At 40.9% G+C, this 26,558-nt stretch overlaps 2 protein-coding genes across 7 annotated transcripts in view; one reads left to right on the top strand and one right to left on the bottom strand.

The window, feature by feature from the left end:
- Positions 1 to 12,535, top strand: part of CUNH1orf112 (chromosome unknown C1orf112 homolog) — a 49,168-nt gene extending 36,633 nt beyond the window's left edge. For all 4 annotated transcript variants that reach the window (XM_035010841.1, XM_035010843.1, XM_035010844.1 and 1 more), the window contains 5 exons: positions 1,062 to 1,175; positions 2,912 to 3,016; positions 3,687 to 3,767; positions 4,763 to 4,882; positions 12,202 to 12,535. In XM_035010841.1, the coding sequence (XP_034866732.1) occupies positions 1,062 to 1,175; positions 2,912 to 3,016; positions 3,687 to 3,767; positions 4,763 to 4,882; positions 12,202 to 12,390 (609 nt within the window). In that variant the 3' untranslated portion in view covers positions 12,391 to 12,535. The remainder of the gene's footprint in view (positions 1 to 1,061; positions 1,176 to 2,911; positions 3,017 to 3,686; positions 3,768 to 4,762; positions 4,883 to 12,201) is intronic.
- A 546-nt stretch (positions 12,536 to 13,081) lies between these two features.
- The window catches only part of SCYL3 (SCY1 like pseudokinase 3), a 41,166-nt gene continuing 27,689 nt past the window's right edge, over positions 13,082 to 26,558 (bottom strand). For 2 of the 3 annotated variants that reach the window (XM_035010846.1, XM_035010847.1), the window contains exons 11-13: positions 17,907 to 18,078; positions 13,717 to 14,414; positions 13,082 to 13,191 (exon numbers count right to left, since the gene is read on the bottom strand). In XM_035010846.1, the coding sequence (XP_034866737.1) occupies positions 13,132 to 13,191; positions 13,717 to 14,414; positions 17,907 to 18,078 (930 nt within the window). In that variant the 3' untranslated portion in view covers positions 13,082 to 13,131. Of the gene's footprint in view, positions 13,192 to 13,716; positions 14,415 to 15,295; positions 15,455 to 17,906; positions 18,079 to 26,558 lie in introns of all 3 variants that reach the window. The other variant, XM_035010848.1, reaches the window with a different exon arrangement.

The following is a 26,558-nucleotide window of genomic DNA, read 5'->3' as shown; positions in this document are numbered from 1 at the left end:
TGAAGTGATTGAGAGGCTTTGGAATTAGTCCATACTGGGCAGAACTGACCCCACAAAGCTAGAGCTGGCCTAAGTTTAAAGGCACGGTTAGAAATGAACAGTTATGAGGTAAAACTAATTCCTATTTAGGAAGATGTTGGAAGAAATAACACCCTGTCATAGGAGCTATATGCCGGAAAGTGAGACTACTAATGCTTTGTTTTAGGAGCTTGGTTAGTGGTTGTGTACAGTAAGAACTTAGCATTAACAAATACTTTCTAATTAGGTATATTTTTAAATTACTATATGTGTAACATGAATTACTAAATTATAGAGAATGAGAATGCAGTAAAATAATTGACTAAAACTTTGTGGATTCTGACAGTTCTGGTAATCTTTTTTGAGAAATTAAATATGGATAATTTTGATAGAATTGTGCACCTTTAAAAAACCCCAAATAACTAAAGTTCTAAAATTTCAGCATAAGTAAAATTTTAACTTAGGCATTGCTTCTTTTATAGACGACTTTCTGTGTTCCTTTAAATCAGGGGTTCGCAAACTCTGACTTCCTGGCTAGATTCTGCCCTTCTGTTTATAGGACAAGAGCTAAGGAGGATTTTTACATTTCAAAGGTTTGTAAAATAAAAATTAAAAAATAAAAAAGCAATATGCAGTAGGGAACATATTACCTACAAAGCCTAAAATTAAAATATTGACTGTCTGGCCCTTCATAGAAACTTTGCCAATCCCTGCTTTAAATAATGAACTTCCCTCACTAGAATTTAAAATACAAAACAATTTTTAAGGATTTGAAAGAAGAGCACTGGTATATAGTTTCTCAGGAACACATTTTTTTTTTTTTCTTTACAGCAGTTGGTAGGATGAACTCTGTAATAACTGAGTCAGTCATTTGATCATTTTATTCAAATTCCACGTGTGAAGATTAGGCTTTGTAGAGTGTTGGTCTGTTCTGGGTTTTGTTGTGTTTCCCCTCCCCACATACCCATCCGAATCTTACTTATTATGTCTCAACGGAATATTTGTTTTCATTTGTAACTATTCTTTGATCTTTGCCACTTTAGGTAGTAACTTTGCAGACCTCACTGCTCAAATTAGAGCCTCCTGACCATGTTTGTTTGGCAGTGCTTGATTTTGTATCTTCTCTAGGAAAATTTTTTATACCTCAAGCTTTCCAGGTAATACTCTTAATTCTTTTGTTCCCGTGTTAACAAAATCCGTGTAAGAATTACTGACTAAAATTTTCAGGCTTTTAATTTCTGGAATTCTGTGGATTGTTGACAGTGAAAGTTGGGGGGAAATGTATTTTGTGAAGAAGAGATGGTGACTTTGTCAAAATAGAACTCATTTTAAGTTTTTTTTTTTTTCTTTTTTTAAGAAAAATATATTTGACATACAAATAATTTAGAGTTGGCTATAGTCTGAGAGTCTCCTTCCAGTTGGGCTTTAGCACACAAAGTCCCTGAGGAAGAAAACATTTATGTCTTCTAGGAGAAAGAGTATATAATGAGGAAACTTATCAAAGTTGTTCTCTTGGTTTTATATCCATGAAAGGGAGCTGTTTATTTTTAAGACAGTATTTTTGAAAGTGTTGCAAAGTATATATAATTGACAAATGGATATTTACTTATAAAACTGACTGTACAGGCTTGGCAATACACTTCTGAATTTTCAGACACACCTTACAGTGAAAGATCATCCTCCTAAATTGAATTTTGCCTTTCTTATTACTGTGGTCAAATCCAGCAATTCTAGATAGTTGACATTTTTCTTTTTCACCTCCATGGGAGAGACTATAAAAAGCTCACTGAGGGACGCCTGAGTGGCGCAGTTGGTTAAGTGTCTGACTCTTGGTTTTGTCTCCGGTTTGTGCTCAGCGAGGAGTCTGCTGGACTTTCCCTTTCCCTCTCAAATAAATAAATAAATCCATCTTAAAAAAAAAAAAAAGCTCACCAATGAGAACCTTTTCACGTAACTGGAACAAAACCATGATGGATGTTATCTCAGTAGATATTAGAAACTTTGAAATAAAAAACAACTGGCTAGTTTCTAAAGGGCTATTATTTATTTAAAGTTAAGTGATATCATCCTTTTTGTTTTTGTGAAAGAAATGGAGAGGTTGACAGTTTTTCAACTCTGGACAAAAGTACCCAGAGATACTTGCATTTGAGCGGTCTTCTTTTTAGCATAAAATAAATTCCAGAGTACTGTTTCATTCATGCATAACTATGGACCCTGATGGGCCCAGAACCTGTGGAGCAAATTACATATTCCCAGGAGTGAAGTTAAGGCCTGAACAGTTTGGTGGATTCATCAGCATGTAAGAGGCCTCTAAAGCCAGGAGATGGATTTATTTATTCAAGAAAAAATTGCTGAGTTTTTGCTATGTGTCAGGTGCTGTTTTAATCACTGGGGATTCATTAATGAACCAAACTAATCAATCCCCACCCTCAGCCTCTGGAAGGCAACGAATAAAGGCATGATATAGCATGTTAGTGTGAGAGCTGTAGAGAGAAATAGGGGGAGAGTGTGCTTGTGGGGGTACAGTTTGAAACGGGATATGGGCAGTGGCATCCTCACCAAGGTGATCTGTGAGTAAAATCCTGAAGCTGAGGGAGGCAGCCAGACAGGTATCCCACACGCAGGGTAAGTAGTGAGATGAGAGGGCGTCTGATCCACTGAGGGCGCCGGCAGAGGCCACACTCAAACAGTGGGGCTTTGCCGGCCATCTTAAGGACTTTTGAGTTTTACTCTAATGAAGTGAGAAGCTATTGGAAGCATTTAAGCAAAGGAGTGACATGCTCTAACATGTATTAATATGTGCTCACTGGGACAGAATTAGGGAAACTTGACAACATTAAGAATAGAATACTGAGGTTTTCCTCTATTTAATAAGGTTTGGTTCTCTTTTTAGGACAAAATTCTGCCCAGCCTGTCTTCTGTTTTTGCCTCACTGCTAGCTGACAGGAATTGGATAGTAGAACAACATACCTTGGAGGCGTTTACTCAGTTCGCCGAGGTAATTGTAAGACCAACCTATCACAGTGATCGCCAAAAAGTATTATTTCAGATTTTCCAAAACATTCCAAAAACATTTATTGAGCTTTTGGTCTTAGTCATTAAAATTTTCCACTGGAGGAGATACTACCAACGATCTCTTTTGCAGCATCTAACAATGGAGCATAGAGAAATGAAGGTACTTTCCTAAGGTCCTAGGAGAGTAGGAACAACCAGAACCAGGCATTCAGACCAGGTCTATTCACTTGGACACTGTCTTCCAGACAGTATTTTTGAGTGTGAAATGAATAATGCATTTCATCTCTATCATTTAGGAGTTAGACAGGGACATGTGAGCTCAGGGCCACGGAGAAGGGGAGCCTCCTGTGGGATGCTCCTTTTCTCTTGCCTGGAGCTGTGTAGTCACGCCTTTGGTCATAGGGGCCCACAGACATTAGGATGACTGGGCAGAAGTAACGAAAGCCGCCAGCTCTGTGCTCGTGCAGAATGCTGCATGATCCTGAGGCTCCCCAAAGGAACTAAGGAGCTGATGGTCTTTTGAGTATTCTCTGACACTGTTTTCTTTTAAAATGCATTTATGATTAAGGTAGCTCTTAAAACTTTTGGAGTTGTCTTTGCAAGTTGTTGAGATACATTAAAATTGGTCTCATTTATCTATCTTTTATTAATAGGGAACAAACCATGAAGAGATAGTTCCACAATGTCTCCGTTCTGAAGATACGAAGAACAAGGTTGTATCCTTTCTGGAGAAGGTATTTATTTCTATAGATCAAAATAGCGGCATCACAGATTTTGTCATTGTTTTTTTAAATTGTAGGATTGTAACCAAGTCAAGTATCTTCTTAGCTTAAATTTTTCGTAGTGCTCAGCACCGAGGTGACGCACATTGAACAACTGGGCCCGTATGACGAGGCACCGCAGTGGGGCGGTTGGAGTCCCTCTGCCCACAGTGTGGATTCTGGTAGTGCTGCTCATTTCTATAGTTAGAATCAAACTGTTCCATCATTTGGCTCCCATGTTTGCGCACACCTTGCAACTTATATAGGGGTAGTTTTAGGATATAAGGGCTAATTGCAGCACTAGTAGAACAGTTAAACCACAAATTTAGAAAACCAAGAGAAAGTGAATTATGCTTAACTACTTATTTTTTTTTATACTACACCCATTATTAAACTGGGCTATGTATATACATGTATATGTTACACAGAAGCTGGATTAAGTATGTGTGTGTAACATGTTTTGCCAGTTACTTACCCTACACAATGAAGGTTCGCAGACTATCATTTTTCTCCTGGAAAAATGACAGTTCAACTTATCTGTAGGGAAGGAGAACACTGTACAGTAATTTTATCCAAATTACACGAAGAGGATGCATTTACAGATGAGTCCAATTTCCAAAATTTGCCTAGCTCACAGACTAAGCCAGAATAGTTTAACACTGGGTGCTTAAAACACAACACATGCACACGCACGCACACACGCACGTGCATGGTCTTTTTTTTTAAGTGGGGGGTAGGGAGGAGCAGAGGGAGAGAGAGAATCTTAAGCAGACTCCACGCCCAGCGCAGAGCCCAATGCTGTGCTCTACCTCACGATCCTGAGATCTGACCTGAGCTGAAATCAAGAGTTGGACGCTTAACCGGCTGAGCCACCCAAGAGCCCCTGGTCTTCTAATTTTCTGATTACATTGTTTGCCATCTATTAGAGAATGTTTGGTGTTTACTTGATTTTTCATGATCCGTGGCAGACTGGGTTTGTAGATGAAACTGCAGCTGCCAGAGTGGAACGTGTGAAACAGGAAAAAGGCATTTTCCAGGAACACTTGGCTAAAGTTGCTGTAGAAGAAGCAAAGTGGTCATCTCTACAGGTATGGACTGCATTTTGGTATGGGTCAAGCTTTTAGGAGAAATTCTCCTCTTCTTACTGATAAAAGTGAAAAAACTAGTATGGTTCCTGGCCTCATACTGACTGTCAAGATATAATCAAATAGATCTAGACATGTAAAATTCTCCTGTTCTCCTCTTTTAAAAATCGCATTTCTTCTTCCTGAAAGATTATCAACACATAGAACAGAGGTGGGACTACAAAAATACAAGTTTTAAACATGATACTGACTGTACTCTTTCACTATGACTTTCAATTGTTTATAGTAACTTTTAGGAAAGTTACATATCTGTATCAGTGAAGCTATAAATGTAGTTTCTGAACCACCGAAGAAAATGAATGAAATCACCTTCCAAAATGTTTCGGTTGATCCCTTGCTTCATTCATCAAACCAGCCTAAATGACTTCTGCCAATGTCTAGAAATCACATCTACCTATTAAAAGGCAGAAATCTGATACCACCAAGGATACTCAAAATATTGTTTTGAGCACTGATAGTATATTAATTAATTTATTTATTTTATTGTGTTATGTTAGTCACCATACAATACATCATTGGTTTTTGATGTGGTGATCCACGATCCATTGTTTTCGTATAACACCCAGTGCTCCTTGCAGTACGTTCCCTCCTTAATACCCATCACCAGGCTAACCAGTCCCCCCTCCCCTCTAAAACCCTGTTTGTTTCTCAGAGTCCATAGTCTCTCATGGTTCATCTCTCCCTCCAATTCCCCACCCCCACACATTTTTCCCTTCCTTCTCCTAATGTCCTCCATGCTATTCCTTATGTTCCACAAATAAGTGAAACCATATGATAATTGACTTTCTCTGCTTGACTTATTTCACTTAGCATAATCTCCTCCAGTCCCATCCATGTTGATGTAAAAGTTGGGTATTCATCCTTTCTGATGGCTGAGTAATATTCCATTGTATATATGGACCACATCTTCTTTATCCATTCATCTGTTGAAGGGCATCTTGGCTCTTTCCACAGTTTGGCTATTGCGGACATTGCCGCTATGAACATTGGGGTGCATATGGCCCTTCTTTTCATTACATCTGTGTCTTTGGGGTAAATACCCAGGAGTGCAATTGCTGGGTCATCGGGTAGCTCTATTTTTAAATTTCTGAGGCACCTCCACACTGTTTACCAAAGTGGTTGTACCAACTTGCATTCCCACCAACAGTGTAAGATGGGTCCCCTTTCTCCACAACCTCTCCAACATTTGTTGTTTCTTTCCCCGTCCATTTTTTGCCATTCTAACTGGTGTAAGGTGGTATCTCAGTGTGGTTTTGATTTGGATTTCCCTGATAGCCAATAATGATGAACATTTTTTCATGTGTCTGTTAGCCATTTGTATGTCTTCTTCAGAGAAGTGTCTTTTCATATCTTCTGCCCACTTTTTGACTTGATTATTTGTGTTTTGGTGTTGAGTTTGAGAAGTTCTTTATAGATCTTGGATACCAGCCCTTTATCTGTAGTGTCATTTGCAAATATCTTCTCCCATTCTGTGGGTTGCCTCTTTGTTTTGTTGATTGTTTCCTTTGCTGTGCAGAAGCTTTTTATCTTGATGAAGTCCCAAAAGTTCATTTTTGCTTTTGGAGATGTATCTTGAAAGAACTTGCTGTGGGTGCTGTCAAAGAGGTTACTGCCTATGTTCTCCTCTAGGATTCTGATGGATTCCTGTCTCACATTGAGGTCTTTCATCCACTTTGAGTTTATCTTTGTGAATGGTGTTAGAGAATGGTCAAGTTTCATTCTTCTGCATGTGGCTGTCCCAATTTTCCCAGCACCATTTATTGAAGAGACTGTCTTTTTTCCATTGCATGTTTTTTCCTGCTTTGTCAAAGATTATTTGACCATAGAGTTGAGGGTCCCTATCTGGGTTCTCTATTCTGTTCCATTGGTCTATATGTCTGTTTTTGTGCCAGTACCATGCTGTCTTGGTGATCACAGCTTTGTAATATAGCTTGAAATCGGGCAACGTGATGCCCCCAGCTTTGTTTTTCTTTTTCAACATTTCCTTGGCGATTCGGGGTCTTTTCTGATTCCATACAAATTTTAGGATTGTTTGTTCCAGCACTTTGAAAACTGTCATTGGAATTTTGATCGGGATGGCACTGAAGGTATAGATTGCTCTGGGTAGCATAGACATTTTAACAATGTTTATTCTTCCAATCCATGAGCATGGAATATTTTTCCATCTTTTTGTGTCTTCTTCAATTTCTTTTATGAGTGTTTCATAGTTCCTAGAGTATAGATCCTTTACCTCTTTGGTTAGGTTTATTCTGAGGTATCTTTTGGTTTTTGGTGCTATTGTAAATGGAATCATTTCTCTAATTTCTCTGTCTACAGTTGCGTTGTTAGTGTATAAGAAAGCAACTGATTTCTGTGCATTGATTTTGTATCCTGCCACATTACTGAATTGCTGGATGAGTTCTAGTAATTTGGGGGTGGAGTCTTTTGGGTTTTCCACATAAAGTATTATGTCGTCTGTGAAAAGAGAGTTTGACTTCTTCTTTGTCAATTTGAATACCTTTCACTTCTTTTTGTTGTCTGATTGCTGTTGCTAGGACTTCTAGTACTATGTTGAACAATAGTGGCGAGAGTGGGCATCCTTGACGTGTTCCTGATCTAAGGGAAAGGCTCTCAGCTTTTCCCCATTGAGGATGATATTCGCTGTGGGTTTTTCATAGATGGATTTTATGAACTTGAGGAATGTTCCCTCTATCCCTATACTCTGAAGAGTTTTAATCAGGAAAGGATGTTGTATTTTCTCAAATGCTTTTTGTGCATCAATTGAGAGGACCAAATGGTTCTTCTCCTCTTATTCATGTGTTCTATCACATTGATTTGCGAATGTTGAACTACCCTTGCATCCCGGGGATAAATCCCACTTAGTTGTGGTGGATGATCCTTTTAATGTATTTTTGGATCTAACTATTAGCTAGGATTTTGTTGAGGATTTTGGAATCCATGTTCATCAGGGATATCGGTCTGAAATTCTCCTTTTTGATGGGGTCTTTGCCTGGTTTGGGGATTAAGGTAATGCTGGCCTCATAGAATGAGTTTGGAAGTTTTCCTTCTGTTTCTGTTTTTTGAAACAGCTTCAGTAGAATAGGTATTATTTCTTCTTTGAGTGTTTGGTAGAATTCCCCAGGGAATCTATCAGGCCCTGGACTCTTGTTTTTTGGGAGGTTTTTTGATCACTGCTTCAATCTCGTTACTGGTTATTGGCCTATCCAGGTTGTCAGTTTCTTCCTGTTTCAGTCTTGGCAGCTTATAGGTTTCCAGGAAGGCCTCCATTTCATCCAGATTGCTCAGTTTATTGGCATATAGTTGTTAATAATTTCTAATAATTGTTTCTATTTCCTTGGTGTTAGTCGTGATCTCTCCCCTTTCATTCATAATTTTATTAATTTGGGTCCTTTCTCTTTTCTTTTGGATAAGTCTGGCCAGTGGTTTATCGATCTTATTAATTCTTTCAAAGAACCACCTTCTAGTTTTGTTGATCTGATCTGTGTTTCTGGTTTCTAATTCATTGATTTCTGCTCTAATTTTAATTATTTCTCTTCTAATGCGTGGCTTAGGCATCATTTGTTGCTTTTTCTCTAGTTCTTTAAGGTGTAGAGTTAGTTGGGGAATTTGGGATTTTTCTATTTTTTGAGTGAGGCTTGGGTGGCTATGTATTTCCCCCTTAGGACCGCCTTTGCAGTATCCCATAGGTTTTGGGCTGATGTGTTTTCGTTCTCATTGGTTTCCATGAATTGTTTAAGTTCTTTGATTTCCTGTTTGACACAAACATTCTTGAGCAGAGTGGTCTTTAGCTTCCAAGTGTTTGAATTTCTTCCAATTTTTTCTTGTGGTTAAGTTCCAGTTTTAAAGCATTAGGGTCTGAGAATATGCAGGGAATAATCTCAATCTTTTGGTATCGGTTGAGACCTGATTTGTGACCCAGTATGTGGTCTATTCTGGAGAAAGTTCCATGTGTGCTCGAGAAGAATGAGTATTCTGTTGTTTTAGGGTGGAAATTTCTGTATATATCTATGAGGTCCATCTGGTCCAATGTATCATTCAAAGCTCTTGTTTCCTTGTTGATTTTCTGCTTAGATGATCTGTCCATTGCTGAGAGTGGAGTATTGAGGTCTCCTATGATTAACATATTGTTATCAATATGACTATTTTGGTTAACAGTTGGCTTATGTAGATGGCTGCTCCCATGTTGGGGGCATAGATATTTACAATTGTTAGATCTTCTTGTTGGATAGTCCCTTTAAGAATGATATAGTGTCCTTCTGTGTCTCTAATTAGACTTTAGTTTAAAATCTAATTTGTCTGATATAAGAATTGCTACCCCAGCTTTCTTTTGAGGTCCGCTGGCATGAAAGGTGGATCTCCATCCCTTCACTTTCAGTCTGGATGTATCTTTAGGTTCAAAATGAGTCTCTTGTAGACAGCATATGGATGGGTCCTGTCTTTTTATCCAATCTGCAACCCTGTGCCGTTTTATGGGAGCATTTAGGCCATTCACGTTGAGAGTGATTATTGAAAGATATGAATTAATTGTCATCATGTTGCCTGTGAAGACCTTGTTTTTACAGATTGTCCCTGTAAATTTGTTGTATATCACCTTTGGGGTCTTTCTCCTTTTATAGAACTTAATATTTAATTTTTTTTTTTAAATTTTTTTTTTTAAGATTTTATTTATTTATTCATGAGAGACAGAGAGAGAGAGAGAGAAGCAGAGGGAGAAGCAGGCTCCCAAGGAGCAGGGAGCCCGATGCGGGACTCGATCCCAGGACTCTGGGATCATGACCTGAGCCGAAGGCAGACGCCCAACCGTCTGAGCCACCCAGGCGCCCTTAATATTTAAGTTCTTAATATTTAATATTTCTGGCAGGGCTGGCTTAGTGGTCACATATTCTTTCAGTTTCTGCCAGTCGTGGAAGCTCTGCATCTCTCCATCCATTCTAAATGAAAGCCTTGCCGGATAAAGTATTCTTGGCTGCATGTTCTTCTTGTTTAATACCCTGAATATGTCTTGCCAGTCCTTTCTGGCTTGCCAGGTCTCTGTGGATAGGTCTGATGTTATTCTGATGTTCCTCCCTCTGTATGTAAGGAATCTCTTCCCTCTAACTGCCCTTAAGATGGTTTCCTTGGTTCTAAGATTTGCAAGTTTTACTATTAGATGCCGGGGTGTTGGCCTGTTTTCCTTGATCTTGGGAGGGGTCCTCTCTGCCTCTAGGACTTGAATGTTTGTTTCATTTCCCAGATTAGGGAAGTTCTCAGCTATCATTTGCTCAGATATATCTTTTAGTCCTTTCTCTCTCTCCACTCCCTCCGGGATACCAATTATTCTGACATTGGAACGCTTCATGGTGTCACTTATTTCTCTGATTCTCTTTTCATGGATTGAGTTGTTTTTCCCTGGCCTCCTCTTTTCCCTTTTTATCTATTACACTGTCTTCCAGATCGCTTATTCTCTCTTCTGTCTCAGTTACCCTAGCTGTTAGATTATCTAGATTGGATTGGATCTCACTGATAGCATTTTTAAGTTCTGCCAATTCCCCTTTTATTTCTGCCCTTAGAGACTCTGTGTTGCCATTAATTGATTTCTCCATTCTGGCTATTGTCTTCACAATTGCTAGCCTGAATTCCATCTCCAACATCTTAGTTATATCTGAATCCATTTGTAAATCTGCAGCATAAGTCATAATCTCTGAGTCTTTCCTGTTTTGGGGGCGCTCCTCCTCCTAGTCATTCTGTTGATGGGTGTTTGAGGGAATGTATAGAGTCCAAATTATTGACCAGAACCCAAGCAAGATGCACCTGTTTTCTTGGGACCTTAGGGTTGCTGGCCTCTTGTTTTCCCAGCCTGTCTTCTGCGGGAGGGGCCTGCCGCGCTGTTACTCAGGCAACCCTGTTTGGGCGGAGCTGCCCTGCGCCCCTGTGGCGGGGGATGGGCTCAGTGGGAATCAGTCTTTGGGGCTTTTGTTCTCTGGCACCTTTCCCTGGCGGCTTTCCGTGTCTCTTCCGCCAAGTCAGAGCAGAAGAGACCGTTTCCAACCCTCTGCCTCAGAGCAGAGAGACCTCAGTCTGTTCTTCAGTGAGCTCTCCAGGCCACACCATCTCCGTTTCTGTCCGTGCTGCTATAAACTGCAGCATCCTGGGTTGTGCACCCCTCCGCAGCGCTCCCAGTCCTGCCTCCAGGTTGGGGCACGTCTCTGCCCTTTGTGCTTCTAAAACCGCCAGCTGCTCCCAGTTTGCGTGTGCGCGACCCCGCCGCTCCAGGTTTCCGCCCCGGGGACTGCCCTAAAGTCCTTTCCTCGCTGCTACCGGTCTGCGAGTCTGTGCCCCGTCCCCAGTGTGCAAGGCTGTCGCTCACAGACGGTGTAGGATCCCCACAGCCAGGCACCCTCCCACTGCCGTCTATCCTCCGATATCTGCCCGTGGAATCAGGGCTCCCTGCTTCATACCTCAAAACCAACTGCCTGCGATATTCTGCTTGTAGAGGTCCAGATCTTCTTACATCTCAGGCTGGTTTCGTGGGTGCTCAGAGTGGTCTGGTAGATATCCAGCTCAATTCCGGGGACCAGTTGAAATAGGGTCCCCTAGTCCTCCACCATCTTTCCCCCCTCCTCTGATAGGGTATTTAGAATAGCAATCCCTAAGAGGAACAATATTTTGTTGAGTTTTATTTACAACTCTTATATAAAGAAAGTTTGTGTTAATAACTTGTTTTCAAGACATATTTAACTTTATAGATTTCAGGCCTAAAAGTTACATAGCATTGCTGTAAATAAGCCCTCAAGAATTTATGACCTTCCTTAGGAAGACTGATTACAAAAGACGTCCTGGTCCTGATCCCCACCCCAGTGCAGTGATGTTAGAAAGCCTGACAATTTATTGAATTGGGTTGAAAAGCATCTGAAAGACCACAGCACTTAACGTTAAAAAGTAAACTGGAACCATTTAGAAAACGCATACTTGGGGCTTTTTTGTCAGGACAAGATATTTCCAAAGAATACTCTGGAAATTGCTGGACAAGGCAGCATTCCTCTTAGTTTCCTTGGACCCTAATGGTAGTAGTACCCTGAATCGCTGTGACAAACCAGAAATGCCTTCACATATTTTTCTAGGTGATACAGGGGTGGTCGTTCCCTCCTGCCCTTGTGAGCCATTGACAAAATAAAATTTGCACATAAAATTTTACAGTTTTAGAAATACCAAAAGAAAGTTTTTGATCATCTTGGGAATGGGTATCATGGCATTACTTATCCCGTGTTTTTCTCATTTGCCAGCCTTATGCAAAAAGACCACGTCAGGAGTTCCCCTTGGAAGAAGAGTACAGGTCAGCACTGCAAGCAGCATCAGGGGCCTTGGAGGCAATTGAGTCCTTACTCCAAAAGTCTCCTGCTCCAGACTGGCTTCTACTGAAAATGGAGATGCTCCAAGAAAGGATTGATGAGCTGAAACGACATGTACTCTAGGGTGGCCCTTGAATGGACTAGACTGTGTTACCACTAGACAGAACAGGGTGTGATTTTTACCATCCTACACGATACTTTGTAAATGAATATATTGATGTAACTATGCGTTTTCTAACACATATAAAACAACTTTTGTAAAGTTGAATCTAGTGAAAATAGTCTTTATTGGATGTTTAGAGAACAGGTGGTGGGGGAGATTTCTCGTGAAGAACTTTGGTACATGTAATACATGTGGAACAGTCAGGGACTGCCCAGGTACCCATAGGGCCACAGACAGTACAACTGTAAACAAATAAATAAGCTGCCTAAGGAAATCTTAGTAATTTAAAATTATTTATATACTTTACAGCTAAAATTTTTTCCATAGTTGTATTTCATAATAAAGCTTACTCTTCTGTTAAAGAAATGGCACAAAATTAAGCTAATCAGCTTGAATTTTTGTATTTATTTTCTTCTGGAATTGTCCTGGAAAAAAGCAGTAAATTCAACCTTTCCATAGCTATTTGCTCTTCACAGAAACTGGCCTGTCAGACGCACACGAGCTCCTCCTCCGCAAAACCAGCGCTGGGGCTCTTCGCTGCTGGGGCACCAGCCAGCACTCGGGGGCTCGAGCTTCAGTTGGCACAGATGGGAAAAACAGATGCTTCTGGGTTTTCTTGTCTGCAGAGCCCACTTTGAGGTATTAGTTTGATTTTTTTTTTTTTTTTAAAGAAATCCTTTTCCCTAAAGTTATACCCGTTGTCACCAGTTATTATCTTCCCAGTTCAGCTCCCCTTCGTCTCCCCAGCCTTCAGACTCTCCCTGCAGCAAGATAAAGCAAACCAAGGGCAGGCTGCTGAGACAAATCATTTCTGAATTTAAAGAGGCCTAACACTTGCCTTTTATGCTGGAAGAGATCTCCTCGCGCTAGGTAAAATAACTTACTGCAACAGGAAGCTGAAGAGGAGGAGGATTACTTTGGTTCCAGATTTACAAGACCAAAACATTGGAAAATAACTTTCCAAGGACCATATAAATACAATAAAATCTATCTGATGATACCCTATTCTTGGTTTAACCCCTTTTTAAGTAAAAAGGTTATAATAGTAACTAGCGGCCCATTAAACACCTAAGTCTAAGCATTGCTACTTCTTTCTGGGGAAGGAAAGTCAGCATTTATAGAAACTGATCATATTCATTTTGTGCTTCACCCATCACCGTAAGCAAATGTGTGTGTTCGACTCTTCCCTCACCAGGAAAACAGCAAGTCTGTTATCAACGAGACCTTGCAACCGGTTATGTACAAGGGCACCCTTTAAACTAGTAGCACGATTTACTAAGCCTCACCTCAGTCATCTCTGCTGCAGCAAATTTTGAGGAAAACTGCATCACTGGTGAGACGTCATCCTTGTCAGAAACCATCATTTCTGTCCTCAGTTCAGGCAAAATAAGAATAGCAGCTGAAGGCTTAATTTCTGGAATCATATCAGCAAACCAGTCCAACTCTGGATCTTGTACTGGCTTCTTTTTTACTTGAATGGTAAACTCCTCTCCTAAACCAAGTTCTGATGGAACCTTAAGGCGCCTTTCTTGGGATGACACTTTTGGTGGCTTGGTTTGGTCTGGGTCATCCCCACTTTGTGCAAGATTGGTCTTTTGGGGTAGACTCAATTTCAAAGGCTTGGACTCTTCAGTGAGTGTAACCAAAGTAGAAATAGCCTCCTGTTCCCCTGAGGTACCCCGGCTGACAGCTGAGACTCCACCTCTTGCACTTATTTCAGTATCTAAGCTGCTGGATTCAAAGTCATCCCACACCACCTCCTCCGCGTTCACGTTAGTGAGTGGGGATGTGGAGGCATCGTAGGCTTCTGTGGGACAAATCTGGATGCTGACAGCTTTGTTTTCAGGCTCCTCAGGCTCACTCCAGTCAGGCCACTCCTCAGACTTTTTAGAACTTGGTGGGAAGTTCTCACTATCTCCCGAGGTATTTTTCACATCTGAGAGTCCATTCATGGGAAATTTAATAGGCTGAAGAAATTGATCACCTGTGGGGATATATACAAAAATTACTCTCATGAAGTATTAAGAGCAAACAAAAGGAAAAGGGTAACACAGGTTACTAAACTGTACCTACAAAAGAGATATCCCAGCAGAACAGAAGATGTGATATAAGTTATTCAAATACTTTAACTGGAGCATATAGTCCTTCACTAAATATTCAAGCATATTGTTTATTGGCATAATTATCTATAAACAAATATAGAAATGTTCTAAGCCAGGCAGTGTTAACCCCAAGAAGTGTTGTGTGCTCAAATAAGTTTGTCTTAACCCAATATACCCTAATTTTACTTTTTAAATTTTATTTATTTATTTTTAGAGAGAGGATCTCAAGCAGGCTCCATGCCCAGCACAGAGACCGACACAGGGTTTCATCCCTTCACCTGAGCTCAAATCAGGAGTCAGATGCTTAACCGACTGAGCCACCCAGGTGCCCCTAACATACCCTCATTTTAAACAGATTTCCTTAAATGTAGTCAAGGCTCTGGAATTTTGTGCAATGTGTCAGGACTCTGCTACTAACATTTCCCCAAACTTACTTAACCACACAACTCTCTTTTTCATGGCATACCTACTGCCATCTAAGAGAACTATCATCCTCTGATACAATTTGGAAAATGCTACACTAAAGCATCAGAAGTACCAAAGTAATGTCAGCCAGCTCTCCTCACCAGTTATGAAAAAATGGAAGGTCTATGCCCTGTCCAGGAAAAGCAGAGGAGACCCAGCTGACTATAGAGTTGTAAGTGATAACAGAAGTCAGCCTCAATACTCCCAAAGTGCCCTTAACTTTCAGAATTTAAAACTCAGTACTCAGGAAAACATTCATCTAAACAGTGGAAAAGCTACATAAATTGAGTATTTCTACCTGTCTGTAAAAGAGTATTGTAGCAATCTTGCTGTATGTGCTTCTTGCTGACGGGCATGCTGCCAGAAAAGAAACATTTAGGGAATGTGCCAGAGGAGGGCTTCTCCACGACTGGCGCCATCTGAATCTGCTGGCTACAGACGACATGCGGGGGAAAATCTGAAGATAAACAGAAACTCCCAAAAATAAAAGGGATAGTAAATTGCTTCTTGCTCTATCAGGGTAGGTGAGCAACAGTTAAGGGAAATGGGTCTATTTAACACAGTTAAAAGGTAAGTTGCAGGGAGAGAGCATCTTCAGATATCTGAAGAAACACACCTGTTATGCAGTGGACTGCCGGTCCTCAAGGTGTTTCAGGGCAGGTGAGTGTCTACATGATGTTAAGGGACTCGAAAGGATTCAAGCATTAGCTGAGGAGTTGATTAGATATAACCTTTAGGATACCTACTTACAAAAGTTAATGGCTTTGAACATTTTGGCAATTTACAATCATAATTGATTCTACTTTTAAGAATACAAAGTCTAAGAGTACAAGCACACCAATGTGAATGTACTTAATGCCACAAACCGTACAGTTAAAAATTGATAAATTTTATGTTATAGCAGATGTTTAACTCCCAGCTGGGGGGAAATTGTTTCCAAAAAAAAAAAAAAAAAAAAAGTTGTCTTTAATGGTTTACCAGAAAGCTTATACTCAACAGTGGGCTTTGGTCAAAAACATTCCAGCAAAATTTTTGGCTTAATACTTCCTCTGCCTGGGGTACATCATCACACGGAGGCCTTGCCTGCCCTCCAAGGCCTGACCTCTGCAAGCCCTGTACCCTCTTGCTTGCTCTGCCACCATCCTCCCTGCCAAGGGCCTACCGATGTCTCTTATCCAGTGTCCCCTTCTCCAATGCTCTTCCACGCAGACTTATTTTCCTGAAGTACCCTTTTCATAAGCCTTAGTATTATCCCATATTAAGTCTGACCATATAGGTAAACTGCAGAAGAACATAAGGAGAAAAAAAAAGTCCAAGGGTACCCTCCTGTATACGTGCCCCCTCCCCAGCATTCTCCCACGTCCCTCAGAAGAAGGGCCACTCTTAACTGGAAACTGGGAAGCGCAGGCTGCCGCCAGGGCTCAACAGCCATCTTGGATGAAGAGCTTAACTAATTTGGGAAGTCAGTGGGATTAGACGTTATTCTGTCTTATAAAGTCTTCAGGAACATCTATTTTAATAAAAATTCATTTGGTACTCCTGCTTTGGTGTCTTTTGGTTTCTTACTAAGATTACAGGTCAACAGTATATAAAATGTCCAGAGCTAGGAAACTGCATCCAATAAATACAACAGGTATGAGGAGTGGGGTTCTTGCTAATTCAACATGCAAAGCTGCCCTCAGAGATGGACTCCCCAGTCTTACCTCAAAACTACACATACCACTACTACCATCCCCCCCCAAATTCCTCTGGTATGAAATATAAATACATCTCTCATTTGCTGTTTGGTGTACTCTGCTATGAGAAAAACCAGTCACACACAGACTTCGTTCACTCAATGTAGTATGAACATAGCCTGGTCGGAGAGGGGGCACAGCTTCTTCTTCACCCTCTTCAAGCTCCTGACTGACACTGACTTCATTAGCACCAAGAAGAGTTGGAATTATCAAAACTTCAGGAAGCCAGTGTTGCTTTAAAGACTCTCCTGGGATCAAAATTAGGGAAAACTGTGACTGTTTCTGTGCTATCGAATTCACCGTCCATGAGAACGGAATCCAAGATCTGCGTTTCCTAACAAGGTCACCATCCCAGTCAGGGTTAAACCAAGGACCAAGGAAGCAATGACTCTGATACAAAATTCTTATTCTTGACTTTTACAGCCTACAAAGACCAGAAATCACTGCTCCATCCCATGTAACATCCAATGAGAACAGACCAGAAATAAGGATTTCTTGAAGTACTTAAAAATCAACAGCTTTTTACCTAAAAGGCCATCAACATCAGAAAAACTTAAACGTCTAGTGTTACAAGTTGCTACAAACTTTTTAGAACGTGCCAGATGGTATCTATTAAAATTTTAAATATATACCCTTTGACTCGGTAGGTCTACTTCTGGGATTTTATCCTCTAGCAATAAAAGCCAAACTACATAAAGATACAGGTACATAGAAGACCTCTACCGCAGCAATGTAACATCCAGAAATGAAAGCAATATCCACCAATAGGGATACCACTGAATGAATTCAATGAAATATTAGGCAGCTGTCAAAAAAGGTGTTTCTATGTATTGACCTGGAGACCAGTTCCTGATAAGCCACTACACAAAAAAATTAAGTTGCAGAATTGCACATAGTATTTTCTCATTGTTTTGTTAAAAAATCCTATATATGGGCATGTGTGTATAAAGATACATCTGTGTGTCTTTGTGGGGTAGAAAAAGGGGAGAAAAGATTGCCACTAAACTATTAAAACTGGTTACCTTACACACCCAGAAGGAACTGGGAGAGGGAAATTACTCTTTACCATTCTCTATCATTTGACTGAAGACAACCCACCTGCATTATTGTATAATGTCAAAAATCTAATTAAACATTTAAAATTAAAAAGCTATACTTTTTAATCATTTTTACCTTCTGGGGAGAGGTCGACCGTTTTCGTAAAACTTGGGGCAGTGCGTTTGAAGATCTTGGTTCTTTCTCCTCCCACAACCACCTCTGGTCCAAGCAAAGACACCAGCACTGCTAGGCTGTGAAGAGTAATTGCCACAATGGAATCGCTGGTATCACGCAAGCCCAGTAACACCTAGGAGCAAATCAGGTCGTAAGTGTACCCAGCCATGCTGCCTGTCTTCTTTCCCCATAAACAAGCGGCTGGGCTGCGATCAGACTGCTTGCTCAGATGACTTTTTTCTTCCATAGGTGTCCAAGGTCAGTAGCTCTCCCTCTGTCTGTGGTCAAGAACCAGTATTTTCCCCTCCCAATCAATCACGGTCTGATACATTGTTGAAGATACAGTAACAAAAATAAATACATTGGAAATAACAAAATTACTGTTAAACTGCTATAAAAGGTTCTAGACTTGTCCATGATGCTGGTCTGCTCCTGCCCCAGGACCAAAGGCAGCTGAGCGCTGTGGAGACCTCAGCTCTTTTAAGCTGACAGCATCCAGTATTCCGAGGAGACCTCCCAGCAACTACTAACCAGGCCTGACCCAGCTTAGTGTCGGATCAGCTGAGACAGGGTGGTTCAGGATGCTATGGCTGTAGAGGACTCTCCAAATTCTTGGAGAATCTAAATACTCCAATCGAAAGACAGAGTGACAAGAGCCTACACCTGTGGCAGAGGGGCTGACCGCTGGCCCTACCTACCAATGAACCCACAGCAGCTTCCGGCCTCTCAACAGTGCAGGGACCACACTGTCCAGTGTGCCCACAGCAGGCAAAGTGGGTCACCAGAGCTGACTGGGCTAAAGGCAGACATGGCTCAGCTACGACAGTAGGGTACACACAGCCCACACAGGAGACACCCCTGGAGCGCCTGCGACTGATGACCTGGCAGGGAATGCACTTCAGGGCACCACAGGACCTCTTCCACACAAGGCCACTACCTTCAAGATGCAGCTGACTACACTAATACGTAGAAAGAGAGAGAAAATGAAGAAACAAAGGATTATGTCCCAAATGAAAGAACAAAGTCACAACCAAAGAGCTAAATGAAATGGAGATAAGCAAAATGCCTTATTCGAAGTAATGGTCATAAAGACACTCACTGGACTTGAGAAAAGAATGGATGACTGCAGAATTTCAACAAAGAGGTAGAAAATATAAAAAAGAATCAGAGATGAAGAATTCAGTAAATAAAAAATATACTAATGGAAATATCAGCTGATTAGTGAATGCAGAACAGATCAGTGACCTGGATGACAGGCTAATGGAAAGCACCCAAACTGAACAGCAAGAAGAAAAAAAAATAATAAAAAATGAGAATAGGTTAAAGGAATTCAGTGATATCATCAAGCACAGTAACATTGGCATTACATGAATCCCATAGGAGGGGAGAAAAAGAAGCAGAAAACCTATTTGAAGAAATAATAGCTGAAGACATCCTTAATGTGGGGAAGGAAACAGACATCCAGGTCCAAGAAGCAAAGAGGCCCTCTAACAAGATTAACCTAAGAAGATCCATGCCTAGACACATTATAATTAAAATGACAAAAAGTAATGATCAAGAGAGAATTTTAAAAGCAACAAGAAAAAAGCAGTTACAGACAAGTAAAATCCCATAAGGCTATGAGCTTATTTTTCAGCAGAAACTCTGCAGTCCAGGGGGAATGGCATGATAATCAAAATACTGAAAGGAAAAAGCCTGCCACCAAGAATACTCTACCCAGTAAGGTTATCTTTCAGAATAGGAGGAGAGACAGAGTTTCCCAGACAAAAGTTAAAGGAGTTCATCACTACTAAACTGGCCTTTTACATTTCCTACTAAAGGAAATGTTAAAAGGAGTTATTTGAGTGGAAAGAAAAGGACATAATCCATAGTAAGAAAATTATGAAAGGGGGGCGCCTGGGTGGCTCAGTTGGTTAAGCGGCTGCCTTCGAATCAGGTCATGATCCTGGGGTCCTGGAATCGACCCCCATGTCTGGCTCCCTGCTCAGCGGAGAGCCTGCTTCTCCCTCTCCCTCTGCCTGCCACTCTGCCTACTTGTGCTCTCTACCTCTCTGTCAAATAAATAAATAAAATCTTAAAAAAAAAAAGAAAAAAGAAAATTATGAAAGGAAAAAATTTCACAGGTAAAAGCAAATATATAGTAAAAGCAGTAGATTAATCACTTTTAAGCCAATGTGGAGGTTAAGACACAAAAGAAGTAAAATCAAATATGATCTACAAAAATCAGTCAAGGAACACACAAAAAAAGATGTAAAATATGACCTCATATACATAAAAGGGGAGTAAAAATTAAGTTCAAACTTAACGTTCTAAAGAAAGCACTGAAGTGACCATCAACTTAGCACAGGCTGCTATGCACATAAGATTTTATATGTGAACCTAATGGTAACCACACATCAAACACCTGTAATAGATACAGAAAAAGTAAAAGAGAAAGGAATCCAAGCACAACACTAGAAAACCATCAAACCACAACAGGAGAGAGCAAGAGAAGAACTATAAAAACAACCAGAAAACAATTTTAAAAATGGCCATGAGTACATATCTATCAATAATTACTTTAAATGTGAATGGACTAAATGCTCTCATCAAAAGGGGCAGGGTGACTGAATAGATAAAAAACAAGGCCCCACAATATGCTGCCTACAAGAGACTCACTCAGACCTAGAGACATACTAACTGAAAGGGAAGGGACTAAAAAAGATATTCAATGCACCTGGAAGTGAAGAAAAGCTGAGGAGACAATACTTTGTATCAGACAAAACAGACTTTAAAACAAAGACTGCAGCAGGAGACAAAGAAGAACACTACATAATGATAAAGGGATCAATCCAACAAGAGGATATACTAATTAATAAATACCTATGTACCCACCACAGGAGTGCCCACATACACAGAGAAGTATTAACAGACCTAGAGAAACTGATAGTAACAGTAATCGTAGGTGACTTCAACACCCCACCTACATCAATGGATAAATCAGACATAAAATCAACAAGGAAACAAGGGCTTTGAATGACACATTAGACTAGATGGACCTAACAGATACACACAGAACACTCCATCCAAACACAGAAAACACATTCTTTTCAGGTGCACATGGGACATTTTCCAGGACAGATCACATGTTAGGCCACAAAACAAGTCTCAATACATTTAGAAGACTGAAACCATATCAAAGCATCTTTTCCAACCACAATGGTATAAAACTAGAAATCAATTATAAGAAAAAAACTGGGAAATTCACAACTACATAGAGATTAAACATGCTACTGAACAACCCATGGGTCAAAGAAGAAATCAAAGGAGAAAAAAAAAACCTTATGAGATAAATGAAAATGGAAAAACAACACACCAAAATTTATGGGATGCAGCAAGAGCAGTTCTAAGAGGGGAATTCGCTGTGATAAATGCCTACCTCAAGAAACAAAAAAATCTCAAATATTAACTTTATACCTCAAAGAACTAGAAAAAGAATAAATGAAAAAACAAACGAAATAGAAACTAAAAAACAAAAGAAAAAATTCAAAACCAAGAGCTGGTTCTTTGAAAAGATAAAATTGACAAGCCTTACCTAAACACATCAAGAAAAAAGGAGGACGTAAATAAAATCAGAAATGAATGTTACAATCGATACCACTGAAATACAAAGGATAAGAGACTACTATGAATAATTACATGCCAACAAATTAGAAAAATAGAAGAAATGGATAAATTCCTAGAAACATACAACCTACTAAGACTGAATCATAAAGGAACAGAAAATCTGAACAGGCTGATTATTAGTAAGGAGACCGAATAATCCAAAAACTCCCAACAAACAAAAGTCCAGGTTCAGATGGTTTCACAAGTGAATTATAACTAAACATTCAAAGAAGAAATAATACCAAACACTAATTTGACCCATGCTTACTGCAATGTTATTTACAATAGCCAAGACAGGGAAACAACCTAAGTGTCCATCAAGAGACAAATGGTAAGAAAGATGCAGCATATATAAATACTACTCAGCCATAACAAAAGATGAGATATGCCATTTGCGACAACATGGATGGACCTAAAGGGGATTACGCTAAGTGAAATAAGTCAGACTAAGAAAGCCAAACACCATGTGATTTCACATGAGTGAACTGATTCCACTCATGAACTGATTTCATGAGTGGAATCTAAAAAACAAAACAGGGATGCCTGGGTGGCTCAGTCGGCTAAGCATCTGCCTTCGGCTCAGATCGTGATCTCAAGGTCCTGGGATCCAGCCCACGTTGGGTTCCCTGCTCAGTGGGGAGCCTGCTTCTCCCTCTCCCTGCTGCTCCCCCTGCTTGAACTCTTTCTAATAAATAAATAAAATCTTTAAAAATAAATTAAAAAATAAAAAACACACAAATGAATAAGCAAACAAAAAGCAGAATCAGACCTGTAAATACAGAGAACAAACTGATGGTTGCCAGAGGGGAGGGCGAACAAGGTTGGGCACAAGGGGGGAAGGGCCGTGGGAGGCTCAGGCTTCCAGTTACGGCCTGAGTAAGTCATGGAAATAACAGGCACTGCAAATAACAGACTAACAGAGTATAGTCAATGATATTGTCAAAGTGATGTATCAGGACAAATGAGCTATCACCTCATACCTATGAGAATGGCTTTTATCAAAAAGACAAGAGGTAACAAGTGCTGGTGAGGATGTGGGAAGAGGGAGCCCCGATGCAGCCACTGTGGAAACAACATGGAGGTTCCTCAAGAAGTTAAAAAAAAAAAAAAAGAAAGAAAGAAAAGAAAGGAAAAGAACTACCATAAGATCCAGCAATTCCACTTCTGGGATTTTATCCAAAGAAAACATAAACACTAACTTATACTTAATTTACACTTAACACCCCCCCCCCCACCATGTTCCCTGCAGCATTATTTACAACAGTTGAGATATGGACACCTAATTATCCATCAATGGACGAAGGAATAACGAAAATGTGATTTTATACACACATACATATAGGAGTATCACTGAGCCATATAAAAAACAAAATCTTGCCACTTGCAACAACATGGATAGACTTTGAGAGCATTATGCTGAGTGAAATAAGTGACAGAAAGACAAATACCATATGATCTCACTTATATGTGGAATGTAAAAAGAACAAAACAGGGGCACCTAGCTGGCTCAATCAGTGGAGCGTGCGACTTTTGATCTCAGGGTTGTGGGTTCAAGCCCTATGTTGGGTGTGGATATTACTTAATTAAAATTTTAAAATCTTTTTTAAAAAAAGATTGTATTTATTCATTTGAGAGTGAGCGAGCATGAGCTGAGGGAGGGGGCGCAGTGGGCAGAGGGAGAAGTAGACTCCCAGCTAAGCAGGGAGCCCCAATGCAGGGCTCAATATCAGGACTTGAGCTGAAGGCAGACGCTTAACCATCTGAGCCACCCAGGCGCCCCCCAAATTTAAAAATCTTTAAAAATAAAAATAACAGAACAACAACAAAACAAGCTCATAGAGAGAACACATTGGTGGTGCCAGAGATAGGAACGAGGATGGTGAGGAGGGGCCAAAATGGGTGAAGGGGTCAAAAGGTACAAATTTTCAGTTATAAAATAAATAAGTCAGGGGTCCCTGGGTGGCAGAGTCGGTTAAGTGTCTGATTGCTGGTTTCGGCTCAGGTCATGATCTCAGGGTTGTGAGATCTAGCTCCGTGTCAGGCTCCACGCTCAGCAGAGTCCGCTAAAGCTAATCTCTCCCTCTGCCCCTCCCCGTGTTCACTCTCTCTCTCTCAAGTAAATAAATAAATCTTAAAAAAAAAAAGTCATGGGCATGTAATATACAGCATAGTGACTATCACTAATATTACTGTATTGCATAAAGTTGCTAAGAACATAAATCTTAAAAGTTCTCATCAAAGAAAAAGGAATTTAGTAAACTATGTATGGTGACAAATGCTAACAAGTCTTACTGTGGTGATCCTTTCACAATATGTACGAATACTGAATCATGTGGTACACCTGAAACTAATAGGTTATATGTAAATTATATCTCAATTAAAAGACCGCTTTACATGTTCATTCTCCTTATCTGTACGCACGTCATTGCAGGACCATAAACATAGTTCAGAGACAGGCGGTGTCTACTGAGCACACTTAGAACCACTTGTCTACGTCCCTCACACTTACATCCCTAGCCCCTGCCCCTCTTCCCAGCTTTACACATGCAAAAGGATAGGACTTGGAAAACTGTCTGTATCTGATGCACATAACACCTGCCCAAACTGAGCCAACTATGATCTCTTTCCAGCATTAACTGGAATGTGGAGAAACTGGTTACCTCTGTGCCTTGCTATAATTATGGACAATAAACTTGGAAGCTATGGGGACAACCATGTTTGGCCATGTGTACATCAAACAATGAAAGCTAGTCTTCGGAAAGTCAAAAGTGGGACAGATCAAAAGAGAAAGGAAAGGAATGAAGAGCATGTGGCTGAGTCCCAGCTGCACTTGATTTCCATTTAAGGCAGTTCTGACATCCTTTTATTAAAGTCTTTTTTTTTGGCTTTAGCTCGTTTAAGTGGGCTTCAGTTACTTGCAACCAAAAGAAACTCAACTACGACAGTCACATGCAGGTCTCAGGAGAAGCTTTGCTCTGAACCGGCAAAGACCTGTGTGAGGAAGATGGTGTGCAAAGCACCTGCACCGGCCAGATAGATAGAGGGCCAGGGTAACCGGCCTCCCCAGTGGCGGGAGCATGGCATCATGGGTACCAGGAATCCTGGGTTCTGGTGCCAGCTCCTCTAGGAATTCTCATTATGACTTGACTCATCCTTTAATTTTTCTGGTCCAGTTACCTCATTTATCTAAGATCAAGATTTCCAACAAGACTCAATAAGACAGTTATCAGGTCCGATACTAACAAATCATGCACTTTCTCAAAACAAAGCTGTACAAATAAATTAAAGTGTGTTTCTTTCGAAAATGATTAGAATTCCAACCACTAAGGTAATTATAAAATAACAAACCACCCAAGCCACAAATCCAAGAGTCATCCTCAAACCTTGCCTCTCTCATGAGAAGCTGAGTCCTATCCTACCCTTCTACCCTTTTTATGTCCCTCTCCCATAACCACTGTCCCCACATCCTCCCCAGACTTTGCCTTCTCTTAGCTGGACTGTTCTAATAGCTTCCTACCTGATCTCCCTTTCTACAGTCCATCTTCCACACTGCTGCCAAAGTGAACTTTGTAGCACATAAATATTGGCCCAGTGGGGCGCCTAGTGGCTCAGTCGGTCGAGCATCCGACTCTTGGTTTTGGCTCAGGTCGTGATCTTGCACTTGTGGGATCGAGCCCCAAGTCAGGTTCCACGCTCAGTGTGGAGTTTGCTTCAGATTCTCTCTCCCTGCCCGTCCCCACTTGCGCCCGCACTCTCTCTCTCTCTCTCAAACAGAATATTTTTTTAAAAAATTGGCCAAGTTATTCCCCTACAGAGGAGAGCCTTCGTTGTCTTTCACACACTGCTGACTCAATCTTTGGGCTCAGCTCAGTGTCAATTCGGACACCTACGAGAACTCCATTTCAGAGGGAGAGTGCTCCGTCCCTCTTCGACATTTTCAGACACAACTACATCAGGGTAACAGTAACACAACGTGCTATCTTGTGGTTGCTTGGCCCTAAAGCCAGCCCCTCCGCTCTGTGGTCCCCCTAGTACCCATGTGCTTATGTAAAGTAGCACCTAACGAACCTGGGCTGACTTGCACGACTCACTCGAACCAAGAGACTGGAACAGAAGTGACACTGTCCATTCCTAATCTGTGCTTCAGAAAGGCCGCTCTGGCGCTTCCCATAGCCCTGGGCAGCCGGGTATGAAGTCCACCTACACTGTTAGAGATATGACAAAGGGGAACAGAGGCCCTGACGCGTCCTGAGACTACATGGAAAGAGAGGCCCGGCTAAACCTAGCCTTTCAGCCATCCCCTCCAAGGTGCCAGGGGACTGCTCGTCAGCTGACATCATGTGCAACGAAAGAATCCCCAAACTGAGCCCGTCAATCCAAAGAATTGTGAGACAAAAATGAGACTGTTGATTTCAGGCACTAAGTTTTGGGGTGGTCTGTGACACAGCAACAGATAACAAACACCTATCTTTCCCACCTCCTAGCTCCTTGAAAGCAAGGTATTATATACCTCTATGGCCCCAGGACCCAAGCATAAGACGTGGCATAAAGCCAGGTCTTACGAATAATTTGCAAATCAATTAATCTCATAGGCAAACAAATTATTTGAAAGTTACTACATGGCTGACAAAATCTTTTAAAACCTTCTACTGAGTTGAATACTGTCTCCTAAATATTCACATCCACCCAAAATGTGACCTTAAAATGAAGTTGCACTGGGTTAGAGTGGGTCCTAAATCCAATGACTTGTGTCTTTTTAAAAAGGCCAAGTGAAGACACAGAGGGGAAAAGGCCACATGACAACAGAGGCAGATTGGCATGACCCACAGTTACAAGCCAAGTCAAGGACTGCCGGGAGCTCCCAGGAAGGGGGAAGAAAGTAAGGATGGCTTCTCCCCTAGAGGTTTCAGAGGAAGCACGGTCCCACGGACACGGTTATTTCAGATTTCCGGCCTCCAGAACCCAGAG

This window comes from Mirounga leonina, unplaced genomic scaffold (genome assembly GCF_011800145.1).
Source record: "Mirounga leonina isolate KUSES-001 unplaced genomic scaffold, KU_Mleo_1.0 Mir_154, whole genome shotgun sequence".
In the NCBI taxonomy this organism is placed as follows: Eukaryota; Metazoa; Chordata; class Mammalia; order Carnivora; family Phocidae; genus Mirounga; species Mirounga leonina.
This window is presented reverse-complemented; position numbering and strand designations above follow the sequence as displayed.